The sequence below is a fragment of the Halichoerus grypus genome, chromosome 3 (assembly GCF_964656455.1).
Source record: "Halichoerus grypus chromosome 3, mHalGry1.hap1.1, whole genome shotgun sequence".
Lineage (NCBI taxonomy): Eukaryota > Metazoa > Chordata > Mammalia > Carnivora > Phocidae > Halichoerus > Halichoerus grypus.
In genome coordinates this window covers 206,737,393-206,760,090 of record NC_135714.1, presented here as the reverse complement: position 1 = coordinate 206,760,090, position 22,698 = coordinate 206,737,393, and the positions used below count along the sequence as shown (strand labels likewise).

At 50.9% G+C, this 22,698-nt stretch overlaps 1 protein-coding gene across 1 annotated transcript in view; it reads left to right on the top strand.

Moving 5' to 3' along the window:
- MYOM2 (myomesin 2) overlaps nucleotides 1–22,698 on the top strand; it is an 81,580-nt gene that overhangs the window by 17,681 nt on the left and 41,201 nt on the right. Inside the window, exons 9-16 of the mRNA XM_036069204.2 lie at nucleotides 3,775–3,936; nucleotides 6,248–6,389; nucleotides 8,412–8,611; nucleotides 9,251–9,304; nucleotides 15,282–15,409; nucleotides 19,375–19,558; nucleotides 20,316–20,490; nucleotides 21,766–21,887. Coding sequence (XP_035925097.1) covers nucleotides 3,775–3,936; nucleotides 6,248–6,389; nucleotides 8,412–8,611; nucleotides 9,251–9,304; nucleotides 15,282–15,409; nucleotides 19,375–19,558; nucleotides 20,316–20,490; nucleotides 21,766–21,887 — 1,167 coding nt within the window. The remainder of the gene's footprint in view (nucleotides 1–3,774; nucleotides 3,937–6,247; nucleotides 6,390–8,411; nucleotides 8,612–9,250; nucleotides 9,305–15,281; nucleotides 15,410–19,374; nucleotides 19,559–20,315; nucleotides 20,491–21,765; nucleotides 21,888–22,698) is intronic.

The following is a 22,698-nucleotide window of genomic DNA, read 5'->3' as shown; positions in this document are numbered from 1 at the left end:
GGTGAGCACCGGGCAGGCGCGCGCCGAGTGGTACAGGGACGGTGAGTACCGGGCAGGCGCGCGCCGAGTGGTACAGGGACGGTGAGCACCGGGCAGGCGCGCGCCGAGTGGTACAGGGACGGTGAGCACCGGGCAGGCGCGCGCCGAGTGGTACAGGGACGGTGAGTACCGGGCAGGCGCGCGCCGAGTGGTACAGGGACGGTGAGTACCGGGCAGGCGCGCGCCGAGTGGTACAGGGACGGTGAGCACCGGGCAGGCGCGCGCCGAGTGGTACAGGGACGGTGAGTACCGGGCAGGCGCGCGCCGAGTGGTACAGGGACGGTGAGCACCGGGCAGGCACGGCCGAGTGGTACAGGGACGGTGAGTACCGGGCAGGCGCGCGCCGAGTGGTACAGGGACGGTGAGCACCGGGCAGGCACGGCCGAGTGGTACAGGGACGGTGAGTACCGGGCAGGCGCGCGCCGAGTGGTACAGGGACGGTGAGCACCGGGCAGGCACGGCCGAGTGGTACAGGGACGGTGAGTACCGGGCAGGCGCGCGCCGAGTGGTACAGGGACGGTGAGCACCGGGCAGGCGCGCGCCGAGTGGTACAGGGACGGTGAGTACTGGGCAGGCACGGCCGCCCCGGCCGGGGATGCTCCTTGGGGAGCCCCGCCCCGCTGCATGCACCCTCGGCGTCACCGGGGCTGAGAGTGGACGGGAAGCTTGAGTGGTGGTTTGGCATTCGTGCCCACACGGTGATGGCCACAGGCAACACGGTGAGCAGAGAGACTGGGAGCTGGGAGCCTGCCGCGCACCTTGACCTTCACCCCGGGTCAGGGGGAGGTTAGCAGGGATGCCCGAATTTAGATGAGTCATAGGAGATTTTTGTATAGCTTCACAGGAAGGGTCTTTCTGTGGTTAAACAGAACAAGCGAGGTGTCTGTATCTGCCTGTTCTTCCGTGGCTGAAACCACCGCTCACACTGATTAGAGGCCGTGCAGCACTGGGCTCTGTTCTCAGTGTGACGCTTTTCTTGCATCGGGTCTGTGAGAGAGGGATGGTGCTGTAGGTCCCTGTGACGGGGGTCCCCCCCCGGGGCCGGCTGGTGCAGACTCCCCGCTCCTCTCCCGCCTGCGCCCTTCTGCGGGGCTGTGCTCACGGCCCGGTGTGTGTGGACGGCGCTTCCCTCTTCTTCTCTGGCCGGGGGGCTCCTGAAGGAAACTGACCTTCTGGGCAACCAGCGAGACTGTCCTGCTTATATTTACTTGGGACCTAACACAGTTCAGAAGATGACAAAGAAACACACACCAGCCTGCCCATCAGGTATTTATAATCCAGCCGGGGGAAAATAGAATTACAAAGCAATGTCCTTTTAAAGTGTGAGCAATGTCCCAGAACAGGGTGTGACGATTTGCCAAAGACACGGCACTGCCCGTGTGTGCTGACAACGTGGAGCCCAGCGAGGGGGAGAGAGACTTTGTGGTGACAGAGGAGATTTAATTTGCCCTCTGCAGTTCTAATTTAAGACATAAGATCTGACCGAAGTTCCAAAATTCTCATTTACCCTTTCTGGAGAGAATGGAATAGATTCGAGGAGAGTTTTCATCAGATCCCCAGCGGACAGTGATGTCCATTTTGGAGTGTTTCCTAGTGACTAGAAAGTCCTGGATTCCCGGGGACGTGGCCACGACGGGTGTGCGAGAACACACGTGCTCAGAGCCCCCAACAAGCATCTTTCCCGAGTCTACTGGATCCTTGCGGAAGTTAGGGGGCTTAGCTGAGCCAGGTGCCCCACGTCCACGGTCATGCTCAGACCTTCACGGGCCCTGGGATTCAAGTGGAGACCAGCGGAGACCATTCTCTGTGGCTTATTTGTAGACATTAAACTGTAAGGAGGTTTTTTTGTTGTTGTTTTTCCCTCTTTAAAATTAATGTGCTTTGAGGCACCGGGTGACGGTACACCCCCAGCTGATGTCAGTCCGAGGAGTACCACCGTCTGTCAGGCATGGCAGGCGCGCTGTGCAAACAGGACATGTGGAATTGGGGCCCCGATTTAAGATAGATTAGGACTCGAATCTAATCAGAGAGGAAAACCAGGGTCACTTATGATAAAACCCAGGACCACCATTGGGTGTAATTTGCACTTGAGGCCGATTTGGCAAGCCACGGGATGGTTATGAAGCCAGTGATGGGGTGGGCCTCTGCTCAGGGAACGGGCTTCTGGCTAGACCTTCCCTCAGACCGAGCCCGAATTCAGCGGACGGCCCGAGGCTCACATTAGACACGTGCTGCCCATTTCCTGTGAACATCCAGGTGAGTAACTGGGCAGCTTGAACGTCAGACTGACTTCCCATGCTTGTGGGGGCTGGGGGCCCAAGACCCAGGCACCGGCAGACTCCCCTCCCGGCTTGTAGCCTGGGGAGCTTTCCCTCTCTGCTCCAAATTAATGACTTCATCATCCTGCCCCCCCTTCCTGCCTGGAGTATTACATTTTAAAATTGTATGTTGCATTACATCACGTTATAATATATTTTTATTGCACTTACCTGTGTATCAGGTCCTGTGCTAATTCCTCTGGGAAGGAGAGAAAAATTGATAAAACACCTTAAAATATCTATTTTTCTGACACTTCCGACACTTTCTATTCACAGTGCTGCTGAGTGGGCTTAGCCCCTTAGGCACCATGAAGGAAAAGTTAATACTCTGTGCCCCAGAGTACTTTGTGGGGCAGAGTACTCCTGAGCCTGCCAGCGAGTTTGAGACATTAAACATATAAACAAAGCTCCTTTTTCTTATATGCATGTGGTTTTTATTGCAAAAAACCCCAAATTATAATTTCATTCACCAAAAATCACCCTTAACCACTCGGCTGTGGAATATATCTCTGTGTCTGTGCGTATATGTTAACACAGGGAAGACACCTTCACTTGGAAATGTCTTTCGTGTCACAAGACGCCATGCCCGTGTCTCCACGACGGTAATTATTCTGAGACACCGTTCGCTGGAGGGCCCTGTGCCCCATTACACAGTGGTCCGTATTTGCCCCGGGTCTCGGTGTTGGAGTCGGTTTATTTTTCCCGTTAGGAACAATTCTCAAATGAAGTCGCCGTCACGCACCTGTTCACCACCTCGGGACCCGTTCTCAGAATGTGTGTTGGGCGCCCAGACAGCGCGCCTGCCTGAAGGCTTTCGGCTCACGTTCCCGCTTGTGCGTGTGGCCGCGCTCCCGTGGGCAGGAGGCGGCCGGCGTCTCTCTGCCCTTTCCAAGCACGGATGTCACCGCGTGGTGGTGGTTGCCCGACGAGGAGGGGGACAGGGGTCGCTCCTCTTTCGTCTGCTGCTTCCTTGGTTTCCCCCGTTGGATGTTTCTTCCCCAGGCTTGTCCTCTTGCACAGCTGCAAGACGGTTTGTTGCCGCTTCTGCAGTTTATTGCTAAGGCACGTGGCGGAGGGCTTTCGCTCCACGAAACCTGGCGGTGGACGCGGCGAGACACCGTGGGGCGTGCCGGGGGCAGAGGGCTGGGCCGGTCCCCCGCCATCCCACAGGCCGACACACGCTGTCTCTGTCCCTCCCGACACTGACCTTGGTCCGGCCTGCAGATGCCTCTTGCCTCACCGTCGGCCACTGCGTGTGTGCTCCTTGTGTGAAACACGGCTGTCCAATCGCTACGAGGCTTCCTTCCTCCGTGTCAGGCTCGAAGCCCTGCCCCCCACACCAGGGCACCTTGTCCACTTCTATAGTCTGATTTCCTTGGCGGTTTCTGAAGCAGTCCTGCACTGCACGCTCTTTCAGATGTGCTGGTGAAGGAGTCCAAGTGGACCAAGATGTTCTTCGGAGAAGGCCAGGCCTCCCTGTCCTTCAGCCACCTGAACAAGGACGACGAGGGCCTCTACACCCTGAGGATTGTGTCCAGAGGGGGCGTCAGCGAGCACAGCGCCTTCATGTTTGTCCGAGGTGCGTGGCCTCAGGTGCGCAGGCAGCAGGGCGAGGGCGCGAGCGCGGGGGGACGGGACCCCAGACGAGGACGGAGCAGGTGCACGTGCAGGGCGGCTCGCTGCGCTCCTTGGAGACCTCCTGATGGCGGCGTTGGTGTTCCTGTCCTGTGTGCACGTCAGCTGGTGTCTGATAATCAGCCCGTGATGTAAGGAGATAGAATCGGGAAAGGAGCAGAATCCTAACTTTTGTCTCTCTGTTGATAAACTGGTAAAATGTGTAAAATGACTTCTAAGTATGAACACACCTGTGTTGCTAATTCTCGAGACAATTCAACAGTAGAAGGGGTCCCGAGTAGGGAACGCTGGTTAGGGACACCTCCTCATGCCCCAGGCTTGCTTATGAGACGAGACCACGATGCTGGAGCTGCTGTTACCCCCACCACCGACCTCAGCGCGTGTGCGTTCAAGACGCCAGCGTGGTGGCCGGCTGCCCCAAGAGCCTCACGCGCAGCAGCCCGCGTGCGGCCCGTTTACTCCTCATGTCTTCCCACTGGGGCTGCGTGACACCCGCCTTACGGAAAGGAGAACTGGGCCCATGATAAGCAGGTAGTGTTAGCCGTTGGGCACGTTATGTATGGGCACATGCACATTTCATACCTACGCTGTAGGAAGTGCACACGTGGATCCGTGAACTGGATAAAATTATGTCTATCCCGTGTATACGATGCACACGGATGTCCATACACACACACACGTGTATCTGTGCATGTACAGAGACACATACGGGCCTGTGCATATATAATCTGAAGTTCTTACACTGATCCCGTAAGCCAGTGCCCTAATTCTGTCTCAAATGCCGATGTGGAGGCTCCGAGGGGACTCCTCCAGGGTGGAGCCACTGGGGGTCAGCTGTCTGGGCCCACAGCTGGAGGCTTCTCTTGCACACTCACAGCCCCCAGGCTTTTCTGGGCCCCTGGTGGAGCCCTGCCCGCAGCGACTCCCAGACCCCCTGCGGTGTCTGGCTTAGGGACCCCTCCTCCCCAGGGCCCAGCTGAGCCACCCTGAAGATCCCTTGGTTCTAGTTGGTGGGCACTGCTGTCCTGAGCCTGTGGCCCCCGAGGGGGGCTGCCCCCTGTTCTGACAGCCCGCCCAGCCTTACCCACCCCTTACTCGCTGTTTCCTGCACCTTTATGCCTCCCACCAACTCCAGGTTACATGGGCCTGGAATAACCCTATCAGCATATTATTCTTTCCAAACTGCAACTGTTGGATCAGAGCATAAAAGAAGGGCTGTATCATCAGGGAATATTATAACTTAAAAAAAAAAGGGAACACATGTAAAATAAAGCCACTCGCCCGCCCCACCCCCACGAGACAACACAAACTTGCAGGGCTGGGATTTTAGACCCTTCTACAAAGTTTTACCGTTTTTATTAGGTTGGCATTGAAGTGTACCTTCCATTCTCTGTGTATGCCTTCTGGCGAGACGTTCCACCCCATAAAAAGGCAATAAGTACAACATAGCCGAGATTGCCTTGCTTATTCAGCACTGGCAGCAGGAAGAAAATAACGCACTTAGGGGGGAGTTTAACTGTCCTGATTACTTTCTGAGGGTTCTGAATGTGAAAGAAAATATCTGGGTCAATGTCAAGGAGTCCTTAGCTTTTAGTATGCTGAGGAGAATCGAACAAGACGGCACAACATTCACAGTTACCCAGTAAGGAAGGGCAGGCTGCAGATAAGGCAACTGAAGGTTTGCGTGTCCACTTTCTGACTAGCCCTGCTGGCCTTCAGGGCCCTGTACCGAGCATCTGAAAACCAAACGTACCTGCAGTGTGCTCACCAACAGGTGAGGAAAGTGTCAGTGCAGCACGGGCCCCAACATTTGCTCACCACTTGCAGAAAAGAAAAATTTTATGTCCTCAATCTTGTAAGGACTTTGAGAGATAGAAGCGTCTAAGGTAATATTTCTCACGCATTAAAAAGGCCATATTATTATCATTATTTCTTCGGTCAGTTTTTGATGTGACATTATGTGCAACCCGCCATCAAGAGAAGGTGACCTTCAGTTTTAGAATCAATTATGAAAAAGCATAGACTTGAGTATTTTATAGAGAATAGAACATTTTTGACTGTAAAAACTCATAAATATGTTTATATTTCTTGTCACCAAGCGATCATAGTCAAAAAATAGTCAAGTCATTTAGACGTGAGGATTAAACAGGGAGTGGACTCGAATCGGGGAGATAGAAGTGTGAGTTTGAAGAATCGGGCAACAGGCTTTCCAGCGCCCCCCCCCACATGACTTTTCTCCCCTGCCCCGATGGCAGACGCTGACCCGCTGGTCACCGGGGCTCCGGGCGCGCCCATGGACCTTCAGTGCCACGACGCAAACCGCGATTATGTCATCGTGACTTGGAAGCCGCCCAACACCACCACCGAGAGCCCCGTCATCGGCTATTTCATTGATCGGTGAGTGCCCACTGCCTTCTTCCAGGGCTGGAAACGTCCCTGGAACTGATGTCGGCACGGACAACGTCTTCGGAAATTTCTCTAAACTCAAGTTCATGACACTGTTCTTGGTCGGATCAGGTATTTCACTCTCTGGTTATTTAGTGCTCCTGACTGAGTAAGTGGAACATGGAGGGCTTAAACGAGTAGGTAGATTTCTGTGTGTTGTAATTGTTTGCCTGTTCAACACCCCGTATTGGATCCCCTCCAACTTTTCCAGGCAGACTGAACCCCGGTTCTGGGTTCTGGGGAGAGTTTAGTCCTGCTTCTCCATCTAGGGGAGGAGAAAACAGGCAATATGGAAATGCAGCTGGGAAGAATGCCGGCCCATTCGTACCCAGGTTTCATTCTTCCTTTCCATTAAACTATGCTTTCTTATTGCTTCCAAGCAAAAAAATATTGCCATTTCAAAGGAAAAAACGTTGGAATTTACCTTTGAGTTAATCACTTAAACGTGGGTCATCATTAAACTCACTGGAGTCTTAATTCTTTCACATTCCTTTACTTGGCATGGTGCTCAGGGCCTGGGAAGGAAACCAAGCAGAGCGAGTGAATTTATTGGAAGTACAGTTTATGCCCCAATTACACACTTCAATCACCGAGAGAAATTGCAGTCCAAGAAAATGAATTCAGAAGTAACACAACAGGGTCTAAGGAGGGTGGCTCTGGGGAGGAATTTTAGATGTTGTATGTATAACACACAGTAAAATAAGATGTTTATTTCAGAAAAATCATTCAACTCTGGTTGTTTTTTTGGCATTAGGTTGGTTAAATTCCCTTTTCCATACCAACAAAGCTACTTGTTTAGGTAAAACATTCACCATCGGGATAATATTTGGAAATGTTAAGGTCAGATTTGTGGAGTGGTCAGAGTTTCCCTTGAATTAAAACACAGAAAAACAAAATAAAGCGATTTTCTGTTTTCCTGTGACATTTGAACATTTTTTCAGCCATTTGACAAAAACCATTTCACGGCCCTTCTCAGCTAATGATCCACCCCCTGCCCTCTTTCATTAAAATGGAAGAACACACAGAACCTTCGGGTCGGGGGAGGAGCCTCCCACCCTGCAGCAGCCAGCTGGGGGGTAAGCTGAGGTGCGCCCCCGCCAGACTCTCAGTTTTGACCGTGTTCTGGCCATAACAGGTTAGCACAGGTGGGTCACAGAACTTGCATTAAAATTCTGGATTGTTAGGAGAAAGAGAGCTGGTTCTTTCTAAAGCAAATACATAGCCCTGGCTCAAACAGCTCCGAAAGATGATATTTCTGAACCTGCTATGCTCTCCTGGGGATTTGACATGACATTTTGGTGCTGAAATTTCTCAACCTGTGAAAAATGGAAGGTACTCTCTGCATTTTCAGGTGGCTGGTCAGGACTTAATGTTTTCAAAAGACTTCCAAATTCCACATGTGATGTGCTCGGAAGGCACATCTCACTGACTTTGAACAGACTGAGCCAACATTCTGGAGAGATTTCACTCCCCGAGGCTCAGTACAGCGGGGTGCACATGGGGGACCAGTGGTGAGGGCCATTTGGTTCCCTACGCCCTGGCATTGGGCATGCGGGGGAGCTTAGTGCACCCGCTGATTCTGCCATGTAAGTTGGAAAAAGGACTGTCACGGATACATCTCCCGTGACTTTTGGAGGAGAATTTGCCTAAATGTGGTTGAAGGCAGGAACTGATCTTCAAGCTCTAAATTATAAAGCTTCTAAATAAATAAATAGATATACTTTACATTTCCTAAATAGCTCTGTCTTTTACGTTTGTTTATACTTCTGCTTATGTAAATCTAGTACAGTAACAGTATTGATTTCTACAGTGTAAGGAAATTTCCTGTTATAGTTGACCTATGTGTATTTATTAGACCGATATATTTGGTATTCTCTGCTCGTTTTTTTTTTTTTTTTTGCATGTAATTTTTTTATTTATTTAGTTTGCAAACATGCACGTGGGTCTTTGTTCTCTGCTCGTTTTTATTTGAAGATGTGAAGTGGGAACAGACAACTGGGTTCAGTGCAATGATACTCCTGTGAAAATCTGCAAATACCCCGTGACCGGACTCTTCGAAGGAAGGTCGTACATCTTCCGTGTGAGGGCGGTCAACAGCGCGGGCATCAGCAGGCCTTCCAGAGTGTCTGAGGCCGTGGCTGCCCTTGACCCTGTTGACCTCAAGAGGTTACAAGGTAAGTTGTCAGATGTCAAGCCGCCGCGGTGCCTTGGAAACTTGGGGCTGTTTTCTGTGATTTGTTCTTTCTCTTCCACGCTCGGCTGCATACAAGTCTTAAGGGCGCCTTCGCGGGCTGAGCGTGGCGCGGTGACATTTTATGGTGTCCGTATGTCCACCAGTGTCACTTTACGGGTGGGTGCGGCCAGGCTCCCGTATATAGTCCGACAGCAACCACACCACCTTCCTAATGCTCTTCACTGCAATCCAGTCAGATTGGTTCAGAATTAGAATTTTCTTGATGATATAATTTCAACACATGGTAAGACTCCGAAGGCTTTGAAACCAAGCCGCTTTATTTCCGAATGGTAATTTCACATGACACAGATTCCTGAAAGGGATTGGGCCCTCAGTTATGGTGTGAAGTGAACCCCTACATTTTCCTTACCTGCATGGTCTTTTGAACCCAGCACAAAGATCTGAGAAGCACTAAATATGAAGACTGCTTCAAAATACCAACTCGGATTACTTTAGAGTTGTGGGTGTGTTGTAATCATAATGCAGAGGGGATTTGGATCTCGTAATGAGTTAGGGAAACTGGGGCTTTCCGGAGGAAACCTTGGGATGCCAAATTCATCATCTACCTTTCTCTCTGCAGCGGTCCACTTGGAGGGGGATAAAGAAATCGTAATCTACCAGGATGAACCCGAAGGTGAGTGGCCCTTCAGCACCGCGGCCCCACTGCATGTGCCGTAGGGATTCAGGCTGGTGGTCAGAGACCAGAGCCCCCGACAGACAGCAAACATCCAGCTGGTGGGTATAGTCTAAATGTGTAAACACTGAAGCTGTAGATCAAGTCTGTGAGCGTGTGGCCTGTAGAAGTTAGAAAACAGGAACGAGGCAGATTGAGGGAGAAGGTTAGGATCCAGGGTCCTCCCGGGTGGTTTTATCACTTCCATATGGGTTCTGGGTTCTCCTGGGGCCTCGCAGAGAAGATCAAATTGAACCCGAGCCTTTGTCACTGGCTGAGGCTGGGCCCTTTCTCTTATACTCTGTGAGTGGAGGACTGTTTCAGTTTTTCTTTTTAAGCAAAAATTTTATCTCTAAGCATTTTAGCCGAAATGGACTGAGTTCTTCCTGTCAGTAGCTTGGCCGGACAGTTTGCATTTCCCTCATTTATATTGGATTTTATGAACACTTCTCTTCGATATTCCTTTCAGAGATAGCTAGGAGGATCGATATATTAAGGAGGGAAACCTGGCAGTAATAATCAGAAATCCAAAGATTTTAAACAGACTTATAATGAGAGTTCATAGAGGACAATGAACAAGTTACAAATGAAGAAACATGAATTTGGAGATGTCTTTTGAAGCTCTCCTTTAAAATTGCTGCAGTCCTAAAAATATATATATATATGTATTAAATATATATATTTATATATATGTAAATTAAAAAAGTTGCTGCAGTCCCAAGCACTATTCCCCTAGATAGCTGTAGACTCAAGAGTTCATTGGTCGATTTTCATATTTGCCCCCAGATGGTCTCCAGAAATTGGATCTTCTGCACCTATAATGGTTTTTCTCTAGTATCTCGAGAACACATAATTCCCAGAGGGACACCCCACAGTGACGTTTAAAGTCTTAGTTAAGACCTCCACTTCCAGACATACTTAGAAATTGGGGAAGATGCCCAGTAAATAAGTAACAGAAGGAAAATAATTCAGGAAAGGTTGACTTTCTATGACTTTTAAATAACGGATTGAAATGTGGCTATTTGAACGCGTAAAATCTGGCTCCTACTTACAGAGGACGCCGTGTTCTTGTAGCAGACCGGCCTGGGTAAAACGTGCGTTTTTGACATAAGAGAGGGAAGGGAAATTCTCTTCGTCACCTCCAGGGGGTAGATGGGATCAGTGAGGAGGGAACCTTCTGAGCTCTCCTACGTGGGCGTGTAGACGTTCAAATAAACCTACCCCCAACGAGGAGCAAGATCTGCATTATGTCAAGGTCACTGTGCCAAGCAGTGGGAGCATGAAACAGTACAATCGAGCTTCCCGCGGCAGGAACTGTGCTCTTCCGGGGAGAAGAGCCATCTCTCCATACATAGATAGAGATGTGCTGGGCTATAAATAGCCAGCTATGAAGTACCCAATCCAGAACTAACACATTGTAACAGACTTAGCTTTCCGATCGATAAAATGGAAGTTTGGTTTATAGACACAGTAGATCTTCTTTCCGACTGGAATAGAGTCACAGATACCATTTGTCATCTTTCTTCCTACATTTCTTTTCCATTAAAAAAATTTATTTTATTTATTTTATTTTTTAATTTAAATTCAATTAATTAACATAGAGTGTATTATAGTTTCAAGGGTAGAGGTCAGTGATTCATCAGTTGCATACAACACCCAGTGCTCATTCCGTCACGTGCCCTCCGTAATGTCCATCACCCAGTGACCCCATCCCCCCCCACTTCCCCTCCAGCAACCCTCAGTTTGTTTCCTATGCTTAAGAGTCTTAATGGTTTCTTATGAGAAGGCAGGTTTTCTGGCTCCCTGGGGCCCATGGCTTCATTTTGTTTGATGCATTCTCGAATGCGGGTAACATTCCTGAGGCTCTGCTCTTGGAGCTGGGCATGCGGGGCAGAGGCTAGGACCCTCAGCTGGAAGGCTGTCTGGCTGGGACACTGAGCCTTACGGGGCTCCCACTCTTTGGGATGAGGCTTTGCATGCCTCAGACGGGTGGTTCCCATGATCTGGCGCAGACCCGGGAAGAAGCATAAGCTCCCGTGACTGGCTTTAAGGTCTGCAAAGTTCATGAGTTTACTTTACTCTATTTATTTATTTTAAATTTTATTTTATTATGTTGTGTTAGTCACCATGCAGTACATCATTAGTTTTTGATGTGGTGTTCAGTGATTCATGAGGTACGTATAACACCCAGTGCTTATCACAACACGTGCCCTCCTTAATGCCCATCACCCACTTACCCCATCCCCCCACCCCCCTCCCCTCTAGAACCCTCAGTTTGTTTCTCAGAGTCCATAGTCTCTCATGGTTCATCTCTCCCTCCAATTCCCCCCCCCTTCATTTTCCCCTTCCTTCTCCTAATGTCCTCCGTGCTATTCTTTATGTTCCACAAATAAGTGAAACCATACGATAATTGACTTTCTCTGCTTGACTTATTTCACTTAGCATAATCCCCTCCAGTCCCATCCATGTTGATGTAAAAGTTGGGTATTCATCCTTTCTGATGGCTGAGTAATATTCCATTGTATACATGGACCACATCTTCTTTATCCATTCGTCTGTTGAAGGGCATCTCGACTCTTTCCACAGTTTGGCTATTGCGGACATTGCTGCTATGAACATTGGGGTGCATATGGCCCTTCTTTTCACTACATCTGTATCTTTGGGGTAAATACCCAGGAGTGCAATTGCTGGGTCATAGGGTAGCTCTATTCTTAACATCTTGAGGAACCTCCATACTGTTTTCCAGAGTGGTTGCACCAGCTTGCATTCCCACCAACAGTGTAGGAGGGTTCCCCTTTCTCCACATCCTCACCAACATTTGTTGTTTCCTGTTTCATTAATTTCTGCCATTCTAACTGATGTAAGGTGGTATCTCATTGTGGTTTTGACTTGTATTTCCCTGATGGCTAGTGATGCTGAGCATTTTTGCATGTATCTCTTAGCCATAGCAAATGCCTTTTCTAATTAAAAATCCTTAGAGAAAGAGATTTCCTGATGCTTTCAAGCAACCCATTTCTGGGTTCAAGCACATGCTGTTAGGAGGTTCTTCCTGTTGCTGCCCTTACTCTTTTCCTCACAGAGGCCCGTCTGTTTCCTTTAGTGCTGTGTTAGCTAGAAAAGAACTGGTAAATGCCATTACGTCTTAATGAAAAAGGAACACTCCTTTGTTGGTTAAAAAAATCGCTCCTCTGCTATTTTATGTTTTTTTTTTTTTTTTTTTGCTCAGTTTTTCTAATCAGTTTAATCTTTATGTCTTCCTCAAAGGTTTTAATTACTGTCAGTGCTGTTCTTTTCATATCATCCAACTTTTCCAGCCGTTCTTGCGTTGGTCCCTTGAGAAGTGCACAGTGTGTTCTGGAGAAGGCCAGAGCAGGCTTCCGCAGACCACAGCCAGACGGGGTTCCTTCTGCTAATTCCACGTCTGGGTGCTCAGGGCACCATGGCTTTGAGCTGCTGCCTTGAAGGAATCGTGTGCTCCGACCGGTGTGGTGCTCATTACACGTGTGCATTCTCTCAAGCTCTGTCATCTTGGGGATTCTGAAAATTCCAAATACAGTTCGTGCTTCAGTGACTTAGAGAAGAACCTCCTGGCAGCCTGTGGAGGTTGTGGTCTCCTTGGGTGGATAGAACAAAAGGCAGGATTTGCAATCGGGGGACAGAGGCCTGGGCCCCTGTCCCGCCACCCCATAGCCAGGGATCCTGGGAAAGCTTGCGGCTTTCTGAGCCCCATCTTCGCCCCGTACGGATGGGACTCATGAGAGCGGGGCTGCAGAGACGCGTTATGCTAGCAAAGCAGAGGCTCCAGCAGCGCCCGTCACTCAGCGGCACCTGGTCCGGGGGAGGACCCCGGGCGACGCATGTGAGCTGCCTCTCGTGTTGGCTTTCTTTTCTTTCTTTTCTTTTTCTTTTTCTTTTTCTTTTTCTTTCTTTCTTTTTCTTTCTTTCTTTCTTTCTTTCTTTCTTTCTTTCTTTCTTTCTTTCTTTCTTTCTTTCTTCTTGCTTTCTTGCTTTCTTTCTCTCTCTCTCTCTTCCTTCCTTCCTTCCTTCCAAAGATTTATTTATTTGAGTGGGGGGAAGGGAAGAGGGAGAGAGAGGATCTCAAGCAGACTCCATGCTGAGCATGGAGACCAACACGGGGCTCGATCTCTTCACACTGAGATCACCACCTGAGCTGAAACCAACAGTCGGACGCTCAACCGACTGCACTTCCCAGGTGCCCCTCAGTTTGCTTTCATTTGCTTCTCTGTCTGCATTCTCCTCTCAGCTGTTAGAAGGGCTGGTAATGGAGATCAGCTCAATTCCTTGGCCTCTCCTTGCTCCCCGGGGTCCTTTGAACCCTCTCCTCTTCTGTCTGTAGGTGGGGTCATCTGCGCATCTCTAGCACTCCTGCTGCTGCGTGGCCTAGGGTGGTCCCGAAAGGCTCCAGGGCTCAAGCCTCTGACCCCAATCGGGTTCCCTGCTGACAAAAACTGGACTCTTTCTTCTTCCCCAGCAGCAAATGAAATGCTCCTTATTCCCTTGTCTCTGGGCCTGGGAGCTCTGTGCTGGGTCTGAAAAGAGCGAGTCGCTCAGATCTGGAAGGCAGCTCTGCGTGCAGGGGCTTGCCTCTTCTCACCACCTTTACTACCTGTCTAGCCTCCCTCCGGTCCCTGCGTTTGCTTCCTGTGTCGTCCAGCATCTCGGGAGGAAATCGGATTCAGCCCTGGGGGCTCACCATGCTTCACCCTAGGACGAATTCCTGCATATTCGCTCTTGAAGGCCTGTGTCCGCATCTCTGTAGGTGTGGACACAGCACTTGGGTCCAGAGCAGGCCTGTTGGGTGTCCTGAGGCCCTGCTCCACCCAGCCCTCACTGGCACTTCCCTGGAGACACCCGGACTCCTTGCTTGAAACCCGACCCACTTGCCAGAAGCTCCTAGATAAGGCCGTGCCGTGTTTCTGTGCCCGTGGGGCCTGCAAAATGGGATGCGCTCTGTAACAGGACTCCCGTGCAATGAAACCAGGCTTGTTTGTGCTGTCTCCATGCTTGTTCAATGCCTTGCCGGCGGCACGGTCCTGAGGGAGCAACTGGATATCGAGAAGGGCTGAGATGTCCTGGGGACGTTCAAACCATTTTAATCATGTGCTAATCTAATTGGAAGCTCATAATATTTTGTATTGCAACGACGGGGACTGTGGGTCTGGAAAACCTCCACCTCCTAGGAAAAGCTCTCCTATGCAAACATGACGCCCCTGACACCTTAAGTCCCATTAAAACAAGACGTGCGTCACGAGACAAGTACAGGAGACATCTCTGATCGCAAATATTCCATCCTAGTTGTTTGCAAAAGGCTGAGTGATGTCACTCCAGAATTTCAAACATATAGGTATGGATTACGGTGCTTGGGAAGGTGGCACAGATCCGCCTGGGGAGGGAGAAGCCGTGCGCTCTGGAAGTTGATACACAGTTTCGGAGCTGTGAGGGCATGGGGCCTGAGGAGCGTCCCCGTAAGCGGAGAGGGCCAGTAGAGGAGGGATAATCCCATTCCACAGGCTCCGTATTGCAGGACACAGACGCTCGGACCTCCTCTGCGCAGGTTCCCAGCGCAGCCAGGGCTCCAGTCCTGGTTAAATGCCCTATTTTTCTGGGTAATTCTTCTGCCTCCCCTTCCAGCTGAAACTCTGGAAGATTTTGGATTAGATTCTTTTTTTTTTTTTTCTTATGAACTGGTTTATATTAGCAACAAAAATAATTAGGTGATCTTAACCAGTGCATTATACTTGGCTTGGAAAATCAGTTGGCTTGCTATCCCAAAATAGAAATGAAGCAAAGGACAGTTTGGCATGGCAGTTTTTGGTGCCTGGTAACGTACCCAAGGGATGGTGCTCTGAAGATGGGCTCCGGCGACTGGGGTGACCTGGGGTTCATCCAGCACTAACCGAGTTTATCACTCCTGCAGGCGACGTTCAGATTCCAGGGCCTCCCACCAACGTGCATGCTTCGGAAATCAGCAGAACATATGTTGTCCTCAGCTGGGACCCACCTGCTCCCCGTGGCAAGGAGCCGCTGATGTATTTCATCGAGAAGGTACTCTGCGGTCGCGTTTCCTGAGACAGCAGCTCTCTGTAGGATTTCACATTGTGCGACTCCGTGTGTTTTAGGGATGCGCAACCATTAGGTCAGTCGTCGCAGCCTTGACCACTGTTAGTTACTGGGGAGCTGGGGGTGCTGGCTGAGCCATGCATGCGCGGTGAGCCCCGGCCATGCACGTCGGCGTCGGGGGATAGTGTCCTGGTCCGGGCTTTGCGCCTTCGTGTGAACAAGTGGGTCACTTCACGTCTCCAGGCTCCGGTGCTCCCACCAAAATGGGGCATCTCTAAGTTTTCTGCCTGCTGACACATTCTAGCTCGCAAGTTTTGAGGACGGCGTGAGATCTGGGCAGGAGGGCAGTTTGCTGTGGCGCGGAGTTTGTAATAAGCTGCGTGGCCACTTGGTGGCGGTCTCGTACAGGAATTCACTCGAGATGCCAGGCGAAGGAATCCTTGGTTTGAAGACCAGCTGGGGACGCAGGGAAAGAAGTAACTTGCGTAGTACAGCCCTGCGCACACACACGTGCACACACGCACACACTCGTGCACACACACGCACATGCGTATAAGCAGCAGGCTCACAGACACGCACACACACGCGTGTACACACGCACACACGTGCACACACATGCACATGCGTATAAGCAGCAGGATCCCAGACACACACACACACGTGCACACACGCACACACATGTGCACACACATGTGTATAAGCAGCAGGATCACAGGCACACACGCACACACATGTGTGCACACACACGTGCACACACACGCACATGCGTATAAGCAGCAGGATCACAGGCACACACGCACACACATGTGCACACACGCACACAGGCGTACAAGCAGCAGGATCACAGGCACACATGCACACACGCGTGCACACACACACGGGCGTATAAGCAGCAGGATCACAGGCGCGCACACACACACGTGCACACACACGCACATGCGTACAAGCAGCAGGATTACAGGCACACACGCACACACGCACACACGCGTGCACACACGCACACAGGCGTACAAGCAGCAGGATCACAGACACACACGCACACACGCGTGCACACACGCACACAGGCGTACAAGCAGCAGGATCACAGGCACACACGCACACACACGTGCACACACACACGTGTACAAGCAGCAGGATCACAGGCACACACGCACACACGCGTGCACGCACACGTGCACACACACGTGTACAAGCAGCAGGATCACAGGCACACACGCGTGCACACACGCACAGGCGTACAAGCAGCAGGATCACAGGCACACACGCGTGCACACACGCACAGGCGTACAAGCAGCAGGATCACAGGCACACACGCACACGCGTGCACACACACGCACAGGCATACAAGCAGCAGGATTACAGGCACACACGCACACGCGTGCACACACACACACACAGGTGTACAAGCAGCAGGATCACAGGCACACACGCGTGCACACACACACGCGTGCACACACGCACACAGGCGTACAAGCAGCAGGATCACAGGCACACACGCACACATGTGCACACACACGCACAGGCGTACAAGCATAGGATCACAGGCACTGACGTCCATACTGCCTGCTAGGCCTCTCCTGCTTTAGTCCGTCCGTTGGGCTAGATGCAGCCTGGGACCCGCTCCCCGGCTTGCCGACCTGCTGGCGGGCTCAGGGCCACGGTGGGAGGAACCGTTAGAGTCCCGCCCATCCCGCGAGTGGCTCTGTGATGCCCCACTTACCCCGCAGTGCAGGGGATGGCGCTGGGAAGGGTGTTGGCGTGGGGGGGCCGGCCGGGGGCGCAGCGTGCCGCAGAGACAGGGGCGCAGGTCAGCAGGTGACGCAGAGCAGACGCGGAGAGGAAATAGGCGCGGTGTCCAGGCTCCAGGACGCGCACCAGCCCTGCGGCCTTCCACACTCCCTTCTGTGGGGGCTGTCCCTGGAACAACGCAGGGTGGAGAATTCTGGGGGATGCCGTGCGGTGTTCGCGTCACGGGAGTGCCGCTGGTCGGCCAGGCGGCTCTGTCCCAGGAGGAAGAGTATGTCCTGGGTCCTCTCCAGAGGCGGCTGCCACCAGGGCCGGAAGCACCAAGTCTTAGCAGATACATTTCTAAACGGACGACCACATCACCGGGGCTCCTCTGGCTCGGCCACCTGCTGCCCGCAGTGGGAAGGGCTGGGGCCGGGGGGCCGGGGGTCACGGGCCATACGCGTGTTGATGGGGGCGAGGAAGGGGAACCACGGTGCTCAGCGGTCCCAGGAGGCAGGGAGCCACGTGAGAGCCCAGGGGAGGCCACGCTACGTGTGAGCAAGGAGGTGCAGGCCAGATGGGCGGCACGTCTCCCTGTGTCACAGTCCACTCCTGGGGGACAGTCCCTCCCCAGCCTGTCCAGGGTGCTCTTTCAGCACCTTAGTTCCTACCAAGGCCCAGAAGGAACCACAGGATATGCATTCCTCTCTCTCCATTTATGCTAAGCCCAGGGATGACCCGGTAGGAGCTGCAGCTGTCCATCGATGCCGTTGAAAGGGGGTGGCCGGTTGCATCCCCTGGAGCGGGGTTGTCCCCACGGACGTCGTCTTCCAGCCTCCACTTCCTGATGAGCAGCTCCTGACTTAGCTTTGGCTCCCCAGCTTTACTTGGGTTTCTAGAAGCTTCACAGTACAGCTTCCCTTGCTTCCTCCCTGTCCCCATTCCTCCAGCATGAGGCTCCTTTCCCCTGATCAGCCTCTGCTGGGTGTCCCTCTGATGGAGAGCACGTGGGGGCCCCCCGCTTCGGACACCTGTGTCAGCGCCGAGAGAGAGACTGCACTTCTGCTAAAATGACAGCTTTAAATGTAGACCTGACTCCTAGAAGCCGGGGCGCTTGAGGTGCTTTCCTGGTCCTGGCAGCCATTAGCAGGGCAGAGTGCCCCTGCCGTTACTTCCTCAGGATTCCCTCAGAAAGGAAGAAACGAAGTGAAACATGGAATGGAGGTTTCAAAATAATTATCAGTGATAAACCAAATGATAAAAATCAAACCTGCAGGAAAGGTGCAGAGACATTATAGAGAATAAGATGAAAATCACCGCTAATTCCATCATTCGAAATAGTCACGAATAATGTGAGATACAGATATTTATGGTCTCTTTCTCTATAGTCTTTTATGTACTTGATACGTCATAGAATTTGCATCCCGTGTCACATGTAGCGAAATGGTGTAATTACTCTCATCTGATGGAGGATCTTTGTAAGATGGCCCTAGTGACTCCATTTTCAAATGTACGAACGTAGCGTGATGGGTCTTGTGTTACTGCTGGTTATTTAGATTGCTATTTTCTTATTATGATGGTAACAGCTGCAAAGTAGTGCAAGTTTTATTCTATTTAGTTATTATTATTTAAAAATATTTATTTATTTATTTCAGAGGGAGGAGAGCAGGGGGAAGAGCAGAGGGAGAGGGAGAGAGAGAATCTCAAGCAGACTCCGCACTCTGCATGGAGCCTGATGCGGGGCTCGATCTCATGACCCTGAGATCACGACCTGAGCTGAACTCAAGAGTCGGATGCTTAACTGACTGAGCTACCCAGGCGCCCCTAAAATAGTGAAAATTTTAAATTGAAATGTGACCAGCTGAGTTATGATGGAATTTTATGAACACCCTAAATTATCTTTAATCCTTCATAGTTCATTTCACTTTACTAAAACTACAACCCTATGTATTAATTGCCCTAAGTTTTTTTTTACAGTTATTTGCTTTCATGTAAAATTTTTTACTGGTAAGCGTTTCCAACTTTGGGTAATTTCTTGCCTGCTTTTCCAAACTGCCTTCCTTTTTCATAAAATTCAGAAAAGATTTACTGATGGTGCAAGATGTGCTTTACCGTCTGGACATCCCTGAAGATTAATTTGGCTAGCTAGAGCAGAACCTTTCCTCCAACACGCCTTTGGGGACTTCCCGGCTTCCTCATGTAAATCCTGTGTCTCTTTGCAGTCCGTGGTTGGGAGTGGGACCTGGCAGCGGGTCAACGCCCAGACGGCGGTGAGGTCCCCTCGGTACGCCGTCTTTGACCTTGCTGAGGGGAAGCAATACGTGTTTCGGGTTTTGTCAGCCAATAAGCATGGCCTGAGCGACCCGTCGGAGATCACCGCCCCCATCCAGGCTCAGGATATGATTGGTGAGCACAGCCTTGTTGGTGAGCGACCATGGTTTGGGACAGGCTCCGAGTAAGGGACATCAGATACCCCTCCGTTGTGCTGAAAAAGACAAGTAATGTTGTATATGAGTCAAAATTAAAGCTGCCTTAAAATCTCAGTTGACACGAGATGGAGATCTCTCTGCCGTGTTTTGGTTGGTACTCAGCATTTCTCCAAAGTTCCATCTTATTTTTATGAAACTAATAAATGGGTTAGAAATATTTTTAGGCATTGGTCACTTTTTGAGAAACCTTGAACACACTGGAGTTTCTTGCCTGTGTGGCTTGAAGTTCCCACTCTGAAGATGCCATACAAGATTACAGAAATTCTGAATCGCCCTGTGGAGAAAATCCAGGGTCAAATCATGATTGGATTTTAAATCCCCTTACAGATTCCAGCCAATCCGATAGAAGGTGTCTTATTTTCTTAAAATTGTTACTACCCTGTTAGCCAAAGCATGTGTGTCATGAGAAGATGCTTTTTAATATAGTTCTGGGGGTGGGTACGGGAGACTGCGTGATTGTAATTCCTCTCTTTGTGAGTCAGGTAGGACAGAGGATGGCCCAGCAGCTCCTGGCCCCCCCCGGGTGGCAGCCCCCCCGCCCACTTCCCTTGCTCCTCCCTCCTCGTCCAGATTTCGGGGAGCCATTCCCTGTGGACAAAGGGTTTGAGGGTCTCTGGTGCAGCTTCCGGACCTCGGTCTCCATTCACGGTTCCTCACTCTATTCCTCTGCACAGTTGTCCCCTCTGCCCCGGGCCGGGTGCTGGCGTCTCGGAACACAAAGACATCGGTCGTAGTGCAGTGGGACAGGGCGAAGCACGAGGAGGACCTGCTCGGCTACTACGTGGACTGCTGCGTGGCAGGGTCCAGCGTGTGGGAGCCGTGCAATCACAAGCCCATCGGCTACAACAGGTGCGGGGGCCCCGGACTCGCTGCGTGGGAAGGACACGCAGCCAGCTGGGAGCCACGCGGCACTCAGAGCAGCGTGCACCCTGGCAGACGCTCCTGTGAGGCTCCTACATGAGGGTCTGTTTTCTTCCCCACACGAGGGGCCAGGACTCGAAAGCTGACAAGGTGGTTCCGGGCACGGGGCTGAAATCATTAGCGTGTTGATGAGAGAACTCTAGAACCTTGGCCCTTCTGGAGTCATTAGCAGCTAAGGCTTACCTCCCAACAGGAAAGTTTAAACTGCCTCCTCGACTCGAGAGGCGTTTTATTTTTCCATATTGAGTTTTTGAACTTTTAAAAGGGCTTTGTTCGCATAACTGACAGTCCTCTGCTCTAGCCACTGATTGAAGACAAAGCCGGCGGCCGTCACCTCTCTTGTGCGGGGCGGGGGTGGGGGACATTGGCTTGTCCTGGGTGGAGAGGAGCATCTGCTCCCGGCATTGATTTACCCCTGCTCCTGCCGAGTGTGCGGAGCGTCTGATTTTAGTAGGCTCTCTCCAGGGTATGCTTCTCGGGTAAATAGAGGCAGCAGTCAGATTCTCCACTGTGGATGCATCATTGCGGATGGCTCAGCCATCTTTCCCTTTTCAATCTACTTTTTAAGAAAAATAACTTGGAAAAGCTGTGGCTAGGAAGGAAGAGATGTTGCTGAGAAGAGTATCGGTTAGATGTTGTTTCAAGTCCATGGGCAGCAAACACAGAAAGAGATCTCAGGACAAAAAACTTAAAATAGCATTCTTGAGCCAGAGTTTTATAAATGGCCACTAAATGTTTGTGGGCTCTGAGAGACGAGCGGGACCTGCTCACGTGGATGGGGCGCTGGCCTGTGCTGAGCTCCTCCCGCACAGGTTCCCACTGATGCTTGTAGTGATGCTGGGAGGTGGGGACTGTGGTCCCATTTTATAGCTGGGACAGCCGACTCACAGAGCCAGTGACCCGTACTGGGGATCCGTGGGTGTTTGCTTTCTGTGCCCCCCAACCTATGCCCCTCCTGCCCCCGGTGTAACCAGGCATCATGGCCTTCCTTCCTGACCCTGCGTGTTGATTTGCATCCGTTAACTAAAAATGAAACATAGAGTGGATATATAGTATGCATATATAAAGAACTCAGACAAGTGAAGTTCCTTCTAGTCCCAGTGGAAAAAAATTTGGAGCGTTCCCGATGATTTTACTTCTGCTGGAGGAGGGAGGGGAAAGGCTGAGGTGCATGGTTGCGCCCCTGACTGGTGTTTTGCTCAGGTTTGTGGTGCATGGCCTGACGACCGGCGAGCAGTACGTGTTCCGGGTGAAGGCTGTCAACGCTGTCGGCACAAGCGAGAACTCACAGGAGTCCGACGTCATCAAGGTCCAGGCTGCCCTCAGTGAGTAACCCAGGGGCCATCTCAAGCTCTGTGGGAACAAACGTTCTTGGTGCCGAGAACATGCTGTCTTGGGGAGGCCTCTCATCCACCGGCCACATGTCTTGGAAACATGGTGGGGGTGAGGGAGGAGTGGTAAAATGCCAGCAGGGTGCACACTGGGGACACGCGGCTTCACTTCAGGTCACATGTCCCCGTGTCTGTGCCCCGCATCGATGTGCATGCTATCAGGATGAACGTCTCTTTCAAATTTAGTGCTAATCTAGAAAATCATCAGTGGCCTTTCCAGTTAGTCTTAGTTCAAGGGGTTTTAATCATCTCAGAGAATTCCAAACGTTGATGTGAACTTTGTGGTTTGTTCATCAATGGTCATCATTAAAAATGATTTTAATCAAACCAAATAATTTGGGACCTAATTTCAGAGGTGGGCCCTGGGAACATGAGTGTTGTGATTATCACCCTGGTGATTTCATACAAGATGGGCCACATGGCAAACACATGCATGCCCTGGGACATTTGGAGCATGAATGTCACATGTTACTCATTTTGAGTCATACTGATATCCTTTCATTTCTGAGAGAAATGTTTTGCTCTTTAATTATTTTTGTCTCCAATTAAATTTTAAACGCATTTTCAGAAGTTCAGCTTTCTCTCCTAACAACATATAAAGTCATGTTATAGAACATCCAAGGAGTGTCCAATCCAATACTGCTTAGGTGGTCAATATAGTGCAAACTCATTCTTCTTTTATTTGAAGGTCATTATTCTAATCTGTCCATTTTCCCTGGGAGGGACTTCCAAATATTACCATTCC